The sequence below is a fragment of the Bubalus bubalis genome, chromosome 10, assembly GCF_019923935.1.
Source record: "Bubalus bubalis isolate 160015118507 breed Murrah chromosome 10, NDDB_SH_1, whole genome shotgun sequence".
In the NCBI taxonomy this organism is placed as follows: domain Eukaryota; kingdom Metazoa; phylum Chordata; class Mammalia; order Artiodactyla; family Bovidae; genus Bubalus; species Bubalus bubalis.
In genome coordinates, this window is record NC_059166.1 from 81,153,638 (window position 1) to 81,174,041 (window position 20,404).

General features: G+C 38.0%; 1 protein-coding gene across 8 annotated transcripts in view; it reads right to left on the reverse strand.

Moving 5' to 3' along the window:
* Positions 1-20,404, reverse strand: part of DOP1A (DOP1 leucine zipper like protein A) — a 124,353-nt gene that overhangs the window by 77,104 nt on the left and 26,845 nt on the right. For all 8 annotated transcript variants that reach the window (XM_044924477.2, XM_044924478.2, XM_044924476.2 and 5 more), the window contains exons 2-3: positions 9,001-9,191; positions 5,455-5,636 (exon numbers count right to left, since the gene is read on the reverse strand). In XM_044924477.2, coding sequence (XP_044780412.2) covers positions 5,455-5,636; positions 9,001-9,138 — 320 coding nt within the window. In that variant the 5' untranslated portion in view covers positions 9,139-9,191. The remainder of the gene's footprint in view (positions 1-5,454; positions 5,637-9,000; positions 9,192-20,404) is intronic.

Sequence of the window (20,404 nt, forward strand, 5' to 3'; positions counted from 1 at the left end):
TCCCATGGACAGAGAGAAGCCTGGCAGGCTACAGTCCATGGGTAACAAAGAGTTGGATAGGACAGAGCAAATATTCACAGAATGGTCTTGTTCCTTTTCTCTACTTATTATTCACAAGGTACTAGCTGATCTCAGTCATTCTCTGCCACTTGAATGCTGTCAGCTCTAGAATCCCTCTCTAGGATTTGTATTAGCAAAAGTTTACTTTACATATCCACTTAATAAATATTATGGGGCTCAAATTGCACATCTAGTGTTCTTAGTGACAGCTTAGTGTACTGTATCACATTAAAGAAATAAACTTGAAGACACAATATGTTTTATCATGTAATAGGTTACAGAACTTTAAAAGTATTTGTATTTAATTATGCTAAAGCATAAACCTTGAGGTTAAACTACTAAAAATTTAAAAATCCAACATAATACAAATTCTAGTTTTTAAATTAGCTATACTCTAAAAAATACAGAATAACAATTTTACTCCATAAGGTATGTGTATGTAAGACTGTCTGCCATATTTAGACATAGTATTCTAGAATTAATTTATTCTTCTTATATAGCATACTGCTAATAAAATTAGATACACTGCAACTTTGTGAAATAGTTGTTTCTTAAGATAAACTTTCTGTTTAAAAAGGAGCAGACATGAGTTATATTGAAAAGTTTTGCCTTAAGGAAGGAATCTGTCAGTTATTACATGTAACACTGAGCAATTCTCAGTTTTTTTTTAAAGTGCTCTTCAACACAGCAGTATTATCAGTATTAAAAAATACCTATTACTGACTTTCAAAAAATCCACAAGGAATTTAAAGAGAAGAAACATACACAGTAAAATAGATCAATGAAATCAAAAGTTTGTTTTTAAAAAGACTAAAAAATATGATAAACTCATGACAAGGCTGACCCCAATGTACAAAAGGCCATCTGTATCGCCCGTGTCAAGAATGAGACAGAAAAACTAAATATGCACATGTAAAAGAATGAAATAAGATCCCTATCTCATGCCACTCACAAAAGTTAACTCAAAATGGATTAAATACTTAAATATAAGGCCTGAAATTATAAAACAGAGGAGAATATATACGTAAAAGTTCCTTGACATTGGTCTCGGCAGTGATATTCTGGGACAGGAAACCTAGAGCAAAGGCAGCAAAAGCAAAAATAAACAAGTGGGATTGCATCAAACTAAAAGGAAAGAGAGAATAAGATATGGGGAAGCCAGAATGAAAAGTTCTAATATGTTTTAAGTCATAGCTCCAAAAAAAGGAAGAGAGAATATATGGAGTAAAGGCAATTTAAAAAGACTCCAGAATTGATGTAAGGTATTGACTCAAACCCATTCACGGATCACAGTCTTGTCGTGGTGAAGACGCTTGTGCAACTCAAAGAAGCTATGAGCCATGCCATGCAGGGCCCCCAGAGACAGATGGGTCATAATGAAGAGTTCTGACAAAACGTGGTCCATTGTGGGTGGGAATGGAAACCCATTCCAGTATTCCTGTCACGAGAACCCCATGAATCATATAAAAAGGCAAAAACATATGACACCGGAAGATGAGCCCCTCCAGGCTGGAAACTGTCCAACAAGCTACTGGGGAAGAGTGGAAGGTAATAACTGATAGCTCCAGAAAGAATAAAGTGGCTGGGCCAAAGCAGAAATGACGCTCAGTTGTGGATATGTCTGGTAGTCAAATAAAGTCCGACACTGTAAAGAAAAATGGTGCATAGGAACCTGGAATGTAAGGTTCAAGAATCAAGGTAAACTGGACGAGGTCAGGCAGGAGATGGCAAGAGTGAACACAGACATCTTAGGAATCAGTGAACTAAAATGGACTGGAATGGGTGGATTTAATTCAGATGACCCTTGCATCTACCACTGTGGGCAAGAACCCCTTAGAAGAAATGGAATAGCACTCATAATCAACAAAAGAGTCTGAAATGCAGTACTTGGGTGCAATCTCAAAAACAAAAGGAAGATCTTGGTTTGTTTCCAAGGCAAACCATTCTATGTCACAGTAATCCAAGTCTATGCCCCAACCACTGATGCTGAAGAAGCTGAAGTTGACAGATTCCATGAAAACCTACAAGACCTTCTAGAACTAACACCAAAAAGAGATGTCATTTTCATCACAGGGGATTAGAATGCAAAAGTAGGAAGACAGATCCATAATAACAGGCCAGTTTGGCCTGAGAGTACAAAATGAAGCAGGGCAAAGGCTAACGGAGTTTTGTCAAGAGAGCATGCCAGACATAGCAAACACCCTTTTCCAACAATCCAAGAGACAACTTTATACATGGATACCACCAGATAGTCAGTATAAAATCAGACTGATTATGTTCTTTGCAGCTGAAGATGGAGAAGCTCTCTACAGTCAGCAAAAACAAGACCTGGAGCTGACTGTGGCTCATATCATGAGCTCCTTATTGGAAAATTCAGGCTTAAATGGAAGGAAGTAAGGAAAACCACTAGGCTATTCAGGTATGACCTAAATCAAATCCCTTATGATTATACAGTGGAGGTGACAAATAGATGCAAGGAATCAGATCTGGTAGACAGAGTGCCTGAAGAATGACCAACAGAGGTTCATAACATCATACAGGAGGCACTGACCAAAACCATGACCAAGAAAAAGAAATGCAGGAGGGCAAAGTGGTTGTCTGAGGAGGCTTTACAAATAACTGAGAAAAGAAGAGAAGTGAAAGGCAAGGGACAAAGGGAAAGATAAACTGAAGGTAGAGTTTCAGAGAATAGCAAGGAGAGATAAGAAAGCGTTCTTAAGTAAACAATGCAAAGAAATACAAGAAAACTATTAAATAGAATGGGAAAGACTAGAGATCTCTTCAAGAAAATTAGAGATACCAAGACAATATTTGATGCAAAGATGGACATGATAAAGGACAGAAACAGTAAGAACCTAACAGATGTAGAAGAGATTAAGAAGAGGTGGCAAGAATACACAGAACAACTATACAAAAAAAGTCTTAATGACATGAATGACCACAATGGTGTGGTCCATCACCTAGAGCTGGATATCCTGGAGTGTAAAGTCAAATAGGCCTTAGGAAGCATCATTACAAACAGATCTAGTGGAGGTGACGTAATTCCAGATGAGCTATTTAAAATCCTAAAAGATGATGTTGTTAAAGTGCTGCATTCAATGTTAGTAAATTTGGAAAATTCAGCAGTGGCCTTAGGACCGGAAACAGTCAGTTTTCATACCAATTTCAAAGAAGGGAAATGCCAAAGAAAGTTCAAACTAGGAGACAATTGCACTCATTTCATATGCTAGCTAGGTAAAGCTCAAAATCCTTCCAGCTCAGCCTCAGGAGTACGTAACCTGAGAACTTCCAGATGTATAAGCTAGGTTTGGAAAAGGCAGAGGAACCAGAGATCAAATTGTCAATATTCGCTGGATCACGGAGAAAGCAAGGAAATTCTAGAAAAACATCTACTTCTGCTTCACTGACTACACTAAAGCCTTTGACTGTATCACAACAAACTGTGGAAAATTCTTAGAGATGGGAATACCAGACCACCTTACCTGTCTCCTGAGAAACCTGTAGGTCAAGAAGCAACAGTTAGAACCAGACATGGAATAGCTAAACAGTTTCAAATTGGGAAAGGAGTACAAGGCTGTAAATTGTCACTCTGCTTATTTAACTTATATGCTGGGTACATCATGCGAAATGCCAGGCTGGATGAATCACAAGCTAAAATCAAGATTGCTGGGAGAAATCAACAACCTCAGACATTGCAGATGATATCATTCTAGTGGCAGAAAATGAAGAGGAACTAAAGAGCCTCTTGATGAGAGTGAAAGAGGAGAGTAAAAATGCTGGCTTGAAACAACATTAACAAAACTAAGATCATGGCAACCGGTCCCATCACTTCATGGGAAATAGAAGGAGAAAATGTGGAAGCAGTGACAGTTATTTTCCTGGGTTCCAAAATCACTGTGTGCAGTGATTGCAGCCATGAAATTAATAAACACCTGTTCCCTGCTGGCTCAGACAATAAAGAATCCACCTGCAATGTGGGAGACATGGGTTCAATCCATGGGTTGGGAAGATCCTCTGGAGGAGGGCATGGCAACCCATTCCAGTATTCTTGCCTGGAGAATCCCCATGGACAAAGGAGCCTGATGGGCTACAGTCCATGGGGTCGCAAAGAGTCAGACACGACTGAGCGACTAAGCACAGCACACAGTCCTTGAAATGAAAGCTATGACAAACCTACACATCATATTAAAAAGCAGAGACATCACTTTGCTGACAAAATTCTGTACAGTCAAAGCTATGGTTTTTCCAGTAGCCATATATGGATATTTGAGAGCTGAAACATAAAGAAGGCTAAGCGCTAAAAAATTGATGCTTTTGAATTGTGGTACTGAAGAAGACTCTTGAGAGTTCCTTGGATTTCAAGGAGTTCAAACCAGTCAATTCAACCTTCAGGGTTTGAATGAATATTTAATTCATTGGAAGGACTGATGTTGAAGCTGAAGTTCCAATACTTTGGCCATCTGATGGGATGAGTAGACTCACTGGAAAAGACCCTGATGCTGGCTGGGAAAGATTGAAGGCAAAGAAAAAGGGGTTGGCAGACGATGAGATAGTTAGATACCATCACTGACTCAATGTACATGAGTCTGAGCAAACTCCAGGAGATAGAGAATAGAGGAGCCTGTCACGTTACAGTCCATGGGGTTGCAGAACTGAATACAACTTAGGGACTGAACATACATAACACTGATTCACATATTTTAAAATCCCAATGAATCCCAACCAGGATAAATAAAAAGATGAAAGTGAAAGTGATAGTTGCTCACTTGTGTCTGACTCTTTGTGACCCTATGGGCTGTAGCCCACCAGGCTCCTCAGTCCATAGGATTCTCCAAGCAAGAATACTGGAGGGGGTTGCCATGCCCGCCTCCAGGGGGACTTCCCAACCCAGGGATCTAACCTGGGTCTCCTGAATTGTTGGCAGATTCTTTACCATCTGAGTCACCAAGGAAGCCCATTTATCTCTAAATGTTGTGTTAGTCGCTCAGTCACGTCCGACTCTTTGCAACCCCATGGACTGTAGCCTGCCAGGCTCCTCTGTCCATGAGATTCTCCAGGCAGGAATACATCACAGTAAAACTGCAGAGTACTGGGAATTCCCTGGTGTTCCAGTGGTTAAGACTCTGTGCTTCCATTCCAGAGGATCCAGGTTTGATCCTGGCAGGGAACTAAGATCTCACAAGCTGTGCAGTAAGCCATAATAAATAAATAAAACACAATGCTTTTAAATTTAAGTAAATTTTTCTAATGTACTTTTTTATCAAAATAATTACAATTGATATTGAAAACTTTCATCATTAAGGAGTTTTCAATTGTTTAGCTTTTACTGCAAAAAACATAAAAAAGTTTTAAAATACTTTATTTACATGCAAACACATAGTAAAATTATCTCACCTATATAAAAAGAGATCTTTGGCAAGTCGCTTAGGTCCAATGATTTTGAAGATAATTTCATATGTTTCAAGTGCCTTCCGATGAACTCCACCCGGTAGTGCTGGATGTAGACATTGAGCTAGGCGCTTGCCTATGGTCAGCTTTTTGGGTACTACTTGGTATTTTGCATTATTTTGTAAAACCTTGAAGAAAATATCTTAATTCAGTTGAGAAAGAATATTGCATTTCATTTTACTTCCATTTTCTGGCATAGTATTATCAAAAATCCTTGATATAGGACTTCAAAGGAGAAAAAATTATAGAGGATGTAAAAAAAACTTTTGTTTTTGTCAGTTACATCAGTAAATCTAGACTGAAAATTAAAACTGAGGATTTAAAAATATTTACTAATTAGTTAAAAAATCAACTTGTTACATGTAAACAGAAATAACATTTTTATGAAAAATAATAGTATTTTCCAAAATAAATTTGCTCAGAAGAAAGGTACTATTTTAGATTTTTGAAAATCTTTTAACAGCCTTCAACCTTTTTTTTTCTGATACACTGTTTGAAATACATTTAGAAAACTGAACCTCAATAAAAACATGTAGTTGGAAGAGGAACAACCACTGCTGTAGTATATCATATTACAGCAAGAACACACATGAGATTATACTTGTCCATTCGCTTTTACTAATTTCCCAATTGGACCAAATACATATTGCTGTATTCAACCACCGCATTTCTTTAGAAAAGATGGTCAAGGTAAAATTTATAGAAGATGCAAACTCATAAATACCACCCAAAGGAGATTAATTTATTTAAATAATAGAAGATTTATAAATGAAGTTCTTCGGAGTATTATGGCAAAATGCTGCTGCTGCTGCTGCTAAGTCGCTTCAGTCGTGTCCGACTCTGTGCGACCCCATAGATGGCAGCCCACCAGGCTCCCCCGTCCCTGGGGTTCTCTAGGCAAGAACACTGGAGTGGGTTGCCATTTCCTTCTCCAATGCATGAAAGTAAAAAGTGAAAGTGAAGTCGCTCAGTCGTATCTGACTCTTAGTGACCCCATGGACTGCAGCCTACCAGGCTCCTCCGTCCATGGATTTTCCAGGCAAGAGTACTTAATAAACATTCAGAATGAATATGGTATAATAGACAAGAACTGGAATTGAGATGAAACACAAAAGAAGTCCTTTATTTTAGAAAATAAAGAACCGAGATTAAAATATATAAAATGATTGTTTTGCCAAAGGCAGTACAAAAGCAAAGCACTAGATCCTTCCAGTTCATAAAAAAAAAAGTAAATTTGAAGGGTCTGAGGTCCGCTTAGATATAACATTTTCAATGGTCTTCAATTCAGTCTTAAATTGGATGTAACCAATATAAATAAAACTAGAGTTTAAAATGCAAAGCAAATCAAGGCCACAACATCAATAGGAATTCAACTCCAAAAACATATTTTTTTTAATTAGCTGCCTTTCATTTCTAAAACATTAAATTGAATTTTAGATGTAGGAGCAAAGAATCAATATTTACACATATTTTAAAGAAAAGTATAAATAATTATTACCAGAAGTTCCTCTGCAGAAGGAAAGTTAATGATCTATAACACAAAATGCTTCAATAAAGAAATTCTACTAATACCAAATAAAAATGTTTAATAAAGCAAAATACGGCACTATTTTCTAAAATCATTTGAGTTAGAAAACTTGTATAAATAAGGTGGAAATTTAGTATATTAATAAATGATAAAATTTTAAACTAAAACATATTTAGACTGTCTGCAACAGATTCGTACATATATAACCCTTGCCTTGTATCACCATGACTTTAGTTAAGTTTCACTGATGCATTGCATATCCTATGTTGTGGTATCTGGATACAGTGAAATCTGTTTTCATGATATGGATAACTATAAATTATGTACTTACTTAGGCAAATTAATTTCCAAAGTTTAATGAACTGCTTTTACACACAGTTCCTACTAGTAGTAGTGTCAGTTGCTCAGTCGTGTCCGACTCTTTGCGACCCCATGGACTGTAGCCTGCCAAGTTCCTCTGTCCATGGGATTCTCCAGGCAAGAATACTGGAGTGGGTTGCCATTTCCTACTCCAAGGGATCTTCCAACCCAGGGATGGAACCCACATCTCTTACATCTCCTGCATTGGCAGGTGGGTTCTTTACCGCTGGTGCCACCTGGGAAGCCCCAAACATACATTTTACAGCCAGGCAGTTCTGAGTGATAGTCAGTGCCTTTTACAAAAGTGTAAAAAGCTTTTTACAAGCCTAAGTTCCTACTAAGTCTTCAGAAAAGAGACCCTTCAAGATAAGTAAAAACGTAACTACCTTTAAACAAACTCATACTTTTAGATGCAATTTCTTGAGGATATTGTAAAAATTTTGAGAATTTATCAAATCTCAAATGATAAATTTTAGAAGTCAACATGTCAAAAAGAAGTTTGTGCATCTCATTTTAAGATAAGTCCATGGCACATTGAAAATGGAAGTTTTTCTTTTTAAATTATCAGGGTAACTATCTATAGTAAGTATTAAAGTTGAAAACTATTGTCCTTGATATGTATTTCGGGATAACTTGTATGATAAACTGATGATGTTAAAATAGTTACGAGAAGTGCTCACTTTTCCTATCTGTTCCCTTGGTCCACTTAATATTTAGAAGCATTCATATTCAATACACGCTATTAAAAACAAACCTAAAGAAGCTCCAATATCAAAACTATGGGTATGAAGTGAGAAAATTTTGATGTAAGTTTAAAAAAAAAAGGGGATCAAAATCCAAAGCTACGAGTTGAACAGTGATGCCACCGTATTAACAGTGGATAAAAACCAGACATGTCAAGAAGGATCATCCAAGGCCTCACTCCAAGGCCTAAGCAATTGCTTGTCACTTTTGTAAAAAGCACTGAGTATAACTAAGAACTGCCTGGATATAAAACATTTCTTCGATGCTATATTCCATTTGGAAAGGACACAGCAGTTACTGCTTTCCATGTGCAGCTCTTCATTTTGCTGCCAGGAACTCCAGAACCATATCTGATACTCAATTACAAAAACTTGTTAACCTTCATGGTTAGCATATTTGTTTCCTAATCTTGCATTTATACGTAATAATAGATTAACTATATTTTTCAAGTACTGTTGTGGTTTTGGTCTCAAAAACAAAACAAAACAAAACAAAAAGCCTAACTACAAAGGCATGCAATTAATGAAGTAAAATAGCAGAATCAAAAGTAATTCAGCCTGGCACTCTGTGATGACCTAGAGGGGTGGGCAAGGTAGTGGGGAGGAGGGCTCAGAAAGGAGGAGTCATATATAATTATAACTGATTCTCATTGTTGTACGGCAGGAGCAACACAACATTGTAAAGCAATTATCCTCCAATTAAAAAATAAAGAGGAAAATATTCTAGATTGGAGAATTTTTAAAAAGTAATTCTGAGGTTGTTTTTAAATTCTTTACTTCAAGATTTAGAGAAATCCAGAAAATACAGATGCAGATTTCTGATTTTTATCCCGTCTTATGAAATGAGCAAGACAGACATACCTTATTAAGTTTTCCAAGTGCTGATATCAAATCCGCCCACTCACTGGAGTATTCAAAATTCTTCAGTGCTTTGTCAACTGCAGCTACATAGTTCCTGTATTTGGAGTCACTCAATAACTCCAGCTCTTCTGTGTTCATCCTCCCACAGCGTCCTCCTAGAGACCAATTCCAAAGTCATGTAAAATCATTACCTACAAAAACAAAGTTTGCAGGAGGAACCAAAGTTACAAAGGAAAGTATTAAAATGGGTTCAGAGCTAATGGCTAACTTTATTTATTTTAAAAATTTATTTATTTTAATTGGAGGTTAATTACTCTACAATATTGTATTGGTTTTGCCATACATCAACATGAATCCGCCACGGGTGTACACGTGCTCCCCATCCTGAACCCCCCTTCCACCTCCCTCCCCGTACCATCCCTCTGGGTCATCCCAGTGCATCAGCCGTGTATCCTGTATCCTGCATCGAACCTGGACTGGCGATTTGTTTCTTATATGATATTATACATGTTTCAATGCCATTCTCCCAAATCATCCCACCCTCTCCCTAATAGCTAACTTTAAAATGTGTTTTGAGTTAGAAGTGATCAACACTCTAGGCAGCTAGCATTCAGGGTCATGGAAGTATTCAAAGACAGCTTCAGACATAACTACTCATGTGTTCCTTCCTAGGGACTGGAGAAATGGCTGTGAGCACTTAGGGCTTATGAAGAAGTAGGAAATATTCCTGCACTTAGTTCATATTAGAAATCATGTTATTTCTCTGTCATATTTGCCAATATAACACTTCTCATACACATACACTTTCTCTTTGTTTTGATCCTAAAATATAATAAAACTGGTTAGATTAGAAACATCAGGGACTTTAAAAACAACAACAATAGAAAAAAAAAAGAAATGAATGACTTGGAGATCATCTTATTTTATTACGCAATAAAAGTATGGGCATATAGTATGAAAGAACATTAGCTTTTTGGAACTAATAAAACTTCTAATAAAACCGGGCTTCCCTGATGGCTCAGTGGTAAAGACTCTGCCTGCTAATGCAGGAGACAATGGTTTGATTCCTTATCCAGGAAGATGTGACATGCCTCAGAGCAATTAAGCCCGTGCACCACAACTATTGAAACTGTGCTCTAGAGCCTGGGAACCACAACTACTGAGCCCATGGTGCCCCAACTACTGAAGCCCACGTGTCCTAGAGCCCACGCTCCACAAGAGAAGCCACCACAATGAGAAGCCTGCGCTAGCCCCGCTCGCCACAACTAGAGAAAAGCTTGCAAAGCAACGGAGACCCAGCAAACAGAAAAGACTGACAAGCATAAGTGGTAGTTTAAAATATGTCCACAAATTCTTCGATATTACTTTAAAAAAGCAGTGCCTAATTCTCCAGTCCCTTGGGCTGGATTCTGGGACTCAGTTCTAATGAAAATAATAAGGCAGAAGTGACAATGCGTAATGGCCAAGACTAGGTCATAAAAGCACTTCAGCTTCGTCCCTGCTTTCTCTCTGTTAGGTCACAGGCTCCGGGGAAAGCCAGCTGCAACAGCACAAGGACACTTCAAGGAGCCTTATGGAGACGTTCCTGCGGCAAGGAACCGAGGCTTTCTGCCAACAGCCTTGTGAGTGAGCCATCTCTGAAGAAGATCCTTCATCCTCAGGCAAGCCTTGATTTGACTGTACTACCAACTGACATCTTGACTGATTTCACAAGAGACTGTGTGCCAGAACTACATAGCTAAGCCTCTCGAATTCATGATCTACAGAAATTCTGCTGCTTTAGGCCACTGAGTTAGGGAGTAACAGCTACACAGCAGTAGAATAGATAACACAGAGTACTAGCAAGGATTTAATTGAGGCTCAATTTTAAAATCAATGTGGGAAGACTTCCCTGGTGGTCCAGTGGGAAAGAATCTACCTTGCAACTCAGGGGACAATGGTTTGATCCCTGGTCAAGGAGGATCCCACATGACGAAGGGCATCTAAGCCCACGTGCCGTAACTACTGAGCCTGCACTCTAGAGCCCGCCAGCTGCAACGACTGAGCCCGCACCTAGAGCCTGTACTCTACAGCATGAGCAGCCACCACAGTGAGAAGCCTGCGCAATGCAATGGGGACCCAACACAGCCAATAAATAAATAAATAAATTAATTAATTAAAAAAATCAATGTGGGGACTTCCCAGGTGGTCCAGTGGTTATGAGTTTGTTTTCCAATGCCTGGGGTGTGGGTTCTATCCTTGGTTGAGGAGCTGAGTTCCCACACGCCTCAGGGCCAAAAAACCAAAACATAAAACAAGCAGTATTGTAACAAATTCAATAAAGACTTTAAAAACAGTCAACATCAAAAAATCTTTCCCACACCTACATAAAAACCAATTCAAAATGAATCATCTAAATTTAATAGCTAGAACTATAAAACTCTTAGAAGAAAATACAAGAATAAATCCTCATGATTTATTCTAGGCCTTCTTAGGATTTCTCAGGAATAATACTAAAAGCAGAATAAGCAATACAACCACAAGAAAGGGAAAACAAATGAACTGGACTTCATCAAAATGAAAAACCTTTGTGCTTGGGCTCCCCTAGTGGTCCAGTGGTTAAAAGTCTGCCTGCCAGTGCAGTGGACACGGGTTCGATCCCTGATCTGGGAAGATCCCAAATGTTGCATGCAGGACAACTTAGCCTGTGAGCCACAACTACTGAAGCCTGCGAGCCTAGCGCCTGTGCTCTGCAGCAAGAGAAGTCCCTGCAGTGAGAAGCCCATGAGCTACAATGAAGAGTAGCTCCTGCTCCCCACAACTAGAGAAAGCCCTCGCAGAGCAAAAAAGACCCAGAGCAGCTGTAGATAAAATAAATCAATGCATCTTAAAAAAAAAAAAAAAGGAAATAACTTTGTGCTTCAAAATATGTCATCAACAAAGTAAAAAGACAACTGACAGAATGGAAAAAAATATATTTCCCATGTTTCTGATGAGACACTTGAATCATATAAATAAAGGACTCTTACAAGTCAATAATAAAAGGACAAATAATTTAAAATGGGTAAAGAATCTGAATAGTCATTTCTCCAAAGAAGATACATGAATGGTCAATAATTACATGAAGTGATAAACTCAACATCATTAACCATCAGGAAAATGCAAATCAGAACCATGAGATATTTCACCCACACTAGGATTGCTAAAATAAAAAAGACAGTAAGTACTGACAAAGGTATGGAGAAGCTGGTACCCTGGTACACAGCTGGTAGGAATGTAAATTGGTGCAGCTGTTTTGGAACGTAGTCCGGCCGTTCTCAAAAGGTTAAACATAGAATTACCATGCAACCCAACAATGCTACTCCTAGGTATGGTACACATACACAAGAGAAACGAAAACACGTTCACACAAAAACTTGTACATTAATGTTCAAAGAAGCATTATTCATAATAGCCAAGGAGAAACAAATCAAATGTCCACCAACTGATGGATGAATAAATAAAAAACAACAGAATATTATTCAACTATAAAAAGGAATGAAGTGCTGATACATATGACAACATGGATGAACTTTGAAAACATTATGCTAACTGAAAAATATTCACAAAACACCACATATTTTATTTTTCTATTAAATGATAGTTGTAGTGGTAGAGAATTCTATTATTTTCTGTTAACCAAGCATGCTACAATGGTATTAAGTGAATAATAGTTACATAATCACAATAGTAAAAGATGTTTATCAATTTTCACAATCAACAGCCAGACAAAAAATAAAAGATAATTACAATTTCAAGCTATAACATGAAATATGATTAACCTAACAATATAAAATACATACAATTTAGGGGGTTAAGTAGAGTGACAGGGTAAGTGGAATGCACACATGCACATGTTTTTTTCCTACCCAATCAGTCTATGTCTTTTGCTTGGTGCATTTAATCCATTTACATTTGAGGTAACTATCAATATGTATGATCCTATTACCATTTTCTTAATGGTTTTGGGTTTATTTTCTGTAGGTCTTTCCTTATCTTGCGTTTTGTGCCAAGAGAAGTTCCTTTAGCATTTGTTGTATAAAATAAAAGAAGAAAGAAAGAAAACCTACAGAATGGGAGAAAATATCTGCTAATGATGCAACAGAGAAAGGCTTCATTTCCAAAATATACAAACAGCTCAAACAACTCAACAACAACAAGAAGCAAACAACAAATCAAAAAACAGGCAGAAGACCTAAATATGTCTCCAAAAAACATGTCTCCAAAGAAGAAACACAAATGGCCAATAGGCACATGAAAAGATGCTCAACATCACTACTTCTTAGAGAAATGCAAATCAAAACTACAATGAGGTACCATCTCACACTGGTCAGCACGGCCATTATTAAAAACTCCACAAATAACAAAAACGGTGGAAAGAATGTGGAGAAAAGGGAACTATATTCAGTATCCTATGATAAATCCTATCAGAAAAGAATATAAAAAAGAAATTTATAGATGTGTGTAACTGAATCTCTTTATATACAGCATAAATTAATACTTTGTAAATCAACTACACTTCAATTAAAAAAATTGTTTATAAGGATAGTTACACAACCCTATGAATGAACTTAAAACCACTGAATCATATATTCTAAATAGATGAATTGCATAATATGTGAATTGTATCTCAATAAAGATATATAGCTATATTTATGTGTATATGTGTAAGATACATATCTATATATGTAAGATCTACATGTATATATATATATATGTATACATATAAAAATGGGCTTTAGGGATTTGTGCATTACTTCAAATTATATGCAAAATGTATATCTTACATTTTATTGGAGAATGGTGCACTTTTATTACAGTGTCAAAAACAGTTTTTTTTAAGTAATCCTCAAAAGGAGGAAATGGTAACCCACCTCAGTATTCTTCCCTGGAAAATTCCATGGACAGAGGAGCCTGGCAGGCTGCAGTCCACAGGGTTGCGAAGAGTCTGATGTGACTGAGCACGCACACAGGCAAAAATGTTAAGAATCACTGCTCTAGAGAATATAACCTACATTAGTAAAATCTGTTTGCATTAAAAAAAACTAAACTAAAAAAGCCCTATTAAATCGAAACTTTCCTATGTAAGGTTACTCCAAAACAAAGCAATACACACTTTCCAATTCTCTATCTCACTTCTTTTATCCATAAAAACAAAACTAGACAGATCTTAAATCCCATCTTTGGAGAGACTACCACCTAAATATAGAGTCACTTGACATATGAAATCATTCACTTCAGCACATTAACTGCCAACCAGTATGTCTGCATGCTTACTAGACAGAATATCCCTGATCTCAGGATACTTTCCCCATTGGGAGGGCTGGGAGTGGAGAATATAAAGTAAGGTAAATCCTTCAAGATAATTAATCTACTTTTCTCATTAAAACTGTGTTATCTGACCCCAGGGGCTTAAAATAAAGTTTATGAGGGAAAAAAGTCCATTTTATTGTTCTATCTTCATGCTCTGAACTCTCAAAAGCAGCAAACCCAAACATAAAGCAGTATTTTGAAGTACTACTCTGAGAAATCCAAGACGACTTTCAAATTTAAATAAGTAAATAAAAATTGATCTCAACTAACTTCCATTTCAAAATTGATTCTGTTTTACAGAAGAGTTGGATATGTAATTCCTCTACTATGGTAGAAGTCCTTGAGAACAAGAACTATGTTTTATACACAGCACATAATTTACAATCCAACTGAAGCTGGACTCATATACAGTGATTTAAGTATAATGGTTAAGACTGGGAATAAATTAAAAATTCTGTGAGAGCTTTCTTCATTAATCTATGGTTTCTTTACTTAAAACTAGACTTAACCACACCTATGAACAACCACACAGCGATGTATGCTTCAGATACAAAAGACTGACATAATAACATATATAAAGCCATTCAGTTCAGTTCAGTTGCTCAGTCGTGTCCAACTCTTCGTGACCCCATGAATCGCAGCACGCCAGGCCTCCCTGTCTATCACCAACTCCCGGAGTTCACTCAGACTCACGTCCATCGAGTCAGTGATGCCATCCAGCCATCTCATCCTCTGTCGTCCCCTTCTCCTCCTGCCCCCAATCCCTCCCAGCATCAGAGTCTTTTCCAATGAGACAACTCTTCGCATCAGGTGGACAAAGTACTGGAGTTTCAGCTTTAGCATCATTCCTTCCAAAGAAATCCCAGGGCTGATCTCCTTCAGAATGGACTGGTTGGATCTCCTTGCAGTCCAAGGGACTCTCAAGAGTCTTCTCCAACATCACAGTTCAAAAGCATCAATTCTTCAGCACTCAGCCTTCTTCACAGTCCAAATCTCACATCCATACATGACCACAGGAAAAACCATAGCCTTGACTAGACGAACCTTTGTTGGCAAAGTAATGTCTCTGCTTTTTAATATGCTGTCTAGGTTGGTCATAACTTTCCTTCCAAGGAGTAAGCGTCTTTTAATTTCATGGCTGCAGTCACCATCTGTAGTGATTTTGGAGCCCAGAAAAAAACAGTCTGGCACTGTTTCCACTGTTTCCCCGTCTATTTCCCATGAAGTGATGGGACCAGATGCCATGATCTTCGTTTTCTGAATGTTGAGCTTTAAGCCAACTTTTTCACTCTCCTCTTTCACTTTCATCAACAGGCTTTTGAGTTCCTCTTCACTTTCTGCCATAAGGGTGGTGTCATCTGCATATCTGAGGTTATTGATATTTCTCCCGGCAATCTTGATTCCAGCTTGTGCTTCTTCCAGCCCAGTGTTTCTCATGATGTACTCTGCATATAAGTTAAATGAGCAGGGTGACAATATACAGCCTTGATGTACTCCTTTTCCTATTTGGAACCAGTCTGTTGTTCCATGTCCAGTTCTAACTGTTGCTTCCTGACCTGCATACAGGTTTCTCAAGAGGCAGGTCAGGTGGTCTGGTATTCCCATCTCTTTCAGAATTTTCCACAGTTTATTGTGATCCACACAGTCAAAAGCTTTGGCATAGTCAATAAAGCAGAAATAGATGTTTTTCTGGAACTCTCTTGCTTTTTCGATGATCCAGCGGATGTTGGCAATTTGATCTCTGGTTCCTCTGCCTTTTCTAAAACCAGCTTGAACATCAGGAAGTTCACAGTTCACATATTGCTGAAGCCTGACTTGGAGAATTTTGAGCATTACTTTACTAGTATTTAAAGCCATAAACTTTGATAATATTAATACATAATGATTTATGGAATGAAGGTTAGAAAGAACACAAACTAAAATGTTTGTAAGTTTGCTTCTGAAAATTCAGGAAAGAAAGAACTGCAAAACCAATTAAATTTAAGGAAAAATCAACTTGACTGGATTTTCTGAAGGTGTATAAAAATAGTACAAAATCACTATAAATTCTAATCATTAAATCTAAGAAAGCACTACTAGGAGAAAGAATAAAGCAAATGCATAAATTTCTCTGAAAAGAACATTTTTTTCCCTTAGTATTTCCAGTATAAGATATAACATATCAATTTGAAGGTACACAATATTTGTACCTGGGGGAAGAGTAACCTAAAAATCAATTTAACAGTAACTTCTGACAATAAAATGAGTTATCTGTAACTGGGGTATTAGTGTAATTGTGAAGTAATGTTACTTCAATTGACATATCCTTCAGATATATATGTCTTATTTGGTATTAAAAACAAAACAAAAACTAACCAATAATGACCGGCTAAGTTCTTGTGTTACAGGCTCACAGCTAAAAAAGTTGAGTCAGGTTAGCAAATTGGATTTTTATTTATTTAGCTAAAAAGGTTCTAAATATTTTAAACATGATTAAAAAGACTGCATATTGCACAGGACACATATAATACTAGATAAAACATCAAGAGCAAAATCTTATGAAAATAGTTGAAAACTGAGACAGAACACTCTGTAGAAGTTTCATCAGCAGTGAACTATACTATTTTCTTTCATATGAAAAGGTGGTCAGAGTTGGTTATACCTCCTCAATAATTTGAATGCAAATGAAATTATTCATTATGTATCAGAAGAGAGGTCAAGGGATGATGAACAACTTTTGAGTTTTCCATCAAATATACAATAAATGCAAATTCCAGTACTTGGGCACCCCCCCCCCCCCGCCATATTTTATTTTGAAGAAGCTTAGATGAGTAATTTTCAAACTATCTGCAGTAAAGAACCAGTTTTCTCCTTCAACCCACAGCTGACTGATGCTTTTCTAAGATGTAAAATCATGTATATGATCACATTGCTACAAATGTTTTCAAATGTTTACTTTTTTCTCTATGCTTATCTTATGTTTCCTTAAATAATTTATGAATGGCCCACAAATCACACTCGGAACACCACTGACTTAGGTTATAATGCAAATGCAACATATTCCCATATTGCACTGAGGAAACTTTATATGCTGCCATTTCTCCAAAAGGGTTGTGGCATGTGGCAAAAAATACATTCAATAACAAAACAGTAATTTGTAGAAAATCCAGCCCATGGAAAGACAGGCAGGAGAGCGCAGGGACTCCAAGCACTGGGTTAAAGTCAATACAGTTGGGAACCCAAATCCTAGTTCTAACACTTACTTAGCAGTATGAATTTGTGCCAGATGTCCCAAACTTGTTTCTTCCGCTGTAACAGGAGATAATATCTACCTCAGTCAGTGTCAAAATTTTAAAAAGAACATATTAAAGTTATCAGTTGAATGGTTCTATGAAGATGAACAGTTCTATGAAGACCTACAAGACCTTCTAGAACTAACACCAAAAAAGATGTCCTTTTCATTATAGGAGACTGGAATGCAAAAGTAGCAAGTTACCTGGAATAACAGGCAAATTTGGCCTTGGAGTACAAAATGAGGCAGGGCAAAGGCTAACAGAGTTTTGCAAAGAGAACACACTGGTCATAGCAAACATCCTCTTCCAACAACACAAAAGACAACTCTACATATGGACATTACCAGATGGTCAATACTGAAAGATGAAGATAGCAAAGCACTAAATAGTCAGGAAAAATATAACTGGGAGCTAACTGTGGCTCAGTTCGTGAACTCCTTATTGCCAAATTCAGACTTAAATTGAAGACTGTAGAGGAAACCACTAGGCCATTCAGGTATGACCTAAATCAAATCCCTTACAATTATACAGTGGAAGTGACAAATAGATTCAAGGGATCAGATCTGATAGAGTGCCGGAAGAACTATGGATGGAGGTTTATAACGCTGTACAGGAGGCGGTGATCAAAACCATCCCTAAGAAAAAGAAGTGCAAAAAGGCAAAATGATTGTCTGGAGGCCTTACAAATAGCTGAGAAAAGAAGAGAAGTGAAAGGCAAAGAAGAAAAGGAAAGATATACCCATCTGAATGCAAAATTCCAGAGAATAGCAGGGAGAGATAAGAAAGCCTTCCTAAGTGAACAATGCAAAGAAACAGAAACAACAGAGTGGGGAAAACGAGAGATCTCTTCAAGAAAATAAGAGATACCAAGGGAATATTTCATGCACAGATGGGCACAATAAAGGACAGAACGGTATGGACCTAACAGAAGTGATGGAAAACCAGCTGTGTTATTTCAAATCCTAAAAGATAATGCTGTGAAAGTGCTGCACTCAGTATACCAGCAAATTTGGAAAACTCAGCAGTGGCCGCAGGACTGCAAAAGGTCAGTTTTCATTCCAATCCCAAAGAAAGGCAATGCCAAAGAATGCTCAAAACTACTGCACAACTGTACTCATTTCACATGCTAGTAAAGTAATGCTCAAAATTCTCCAAGCTAGGCTTGAACTGTACGTGAACCAAGAACTTCCAGATGTTCAAGCTGGAGTTAGAAAGAGCAGAGGAACCAAGAGATCAAACTGTCAACATCCACTGGATCATAGAAAAAGTAAGCGGATTCCACAAAAACGTCTACTTCTGCTTCATTGTCTATGGTAAATCCTTTGATTGTGTGGATCATAACAAAATTGTGGAAAACTCTTAAGAGATGGGAATACCAGACCACCTTACCTGCCTCCTGAGAAACCTGTATGCAGGTCAAGAAGCAACAGTTAAGAACCAGACATGGAACAACGGATTGGTTCCAAATTGGGAAAGGAATACATAAAAGCTGAATATTGTCACCCTGCTTATTTAACTTATATGCAAAGTACATCATGCAAAATACCGGGCTGGATGAAGCACAAGCTGGATTAAGATTGAAGGGAGAAATATCAGTAACTTTAGATAAGCAGATGACACCACCCTAATGGCAGGAAGTGAAAAGGAACTGAAAATAAAAAGCCTCTTGACGAAGGCGAAAGAGGAAAAGTGCAAAAGCTGGCTTAAAACTCAACATTCAGAAAACTAAGATCATGGAACCTGGTCCCATCACTTCATGGCAAATAGATGGGGAAACAATGGAAACAGTGAAGAGATTTTATTTTGGGGGGCTCCAAAGTCACTGCAGACTGTAACTGCAGCCATGAAATTAAAAGACGCTTGCTCCTTGGAAGAAAAGCTATGACCAACCTAGACAGCATATTAAAAAGCAGAGACATTACTTTGCCAACAAAGGTCCATCCAGTTAAAGCTAGACTGCACGGAAGTACAGTGAAGAGCTACCCCACGTCCGAGGTCAGGGGCAGAAGCCCTGAAGAGATACTCCATGTCCAAGGTAAGAGAAACCCAAGTAAGATGGTAGGCACTGAGAGGGGGCATCAGAGGGCAGACAGACTGAAACCACAATCACAGACAACTAGCCAATCTGATCACATGGACCACAGCCTTGTCTCACTCAATGAAACTAAGCCATGCCGTGTGGGGCCACCCAAGATGGGCGGGTCACGGTGGAGAGGTCTGACAGAATGTGGTCCACTGGAGAAGGGAATGGCAAACCACTTCAGTATTCTTGCCTTGAGAACCCCATGAACAGCAATGAAAAAGCAAAAAGACAGGACACTGAAAGATGAACTCCCCAGGTCGGTAGGTGCCCAATAAGCTACTGGAGAGATTGAGGGCAGGAGGAGAAGGAGATGACAAAGGATGAGATGACTGGATGGCATCACTGACTCAATGGAAATGGGTTTGGGTGAACTCTGGGAGTTGGTGATGGACACGGAGGCCTGGTGTGCTGTGGTTCATGAGGCTGCAAAGAGTTGGACACAACTAAGTGACTGAACTGAACTGAACTGAGTCAAAGCTACGGTTTTTCCAGTAGTCATGTATGGATATGAGAGTTGGACTATAAAGAAGGCTGAGCACCGAAGAACTGATGCTTTTGAACTGTGGTGTGGGAGAAGGATCTTGCAAGTCCCTTACACTACAAACAGATCAAACCAGTCAATCCTAAAGGAAATCAATCCTGAATATTCATTGGAAGAACTGATGCTGAAGTTGAAGCTTCAATATTTTGGCCACCTGATGCAAAGAGCTGACTCATT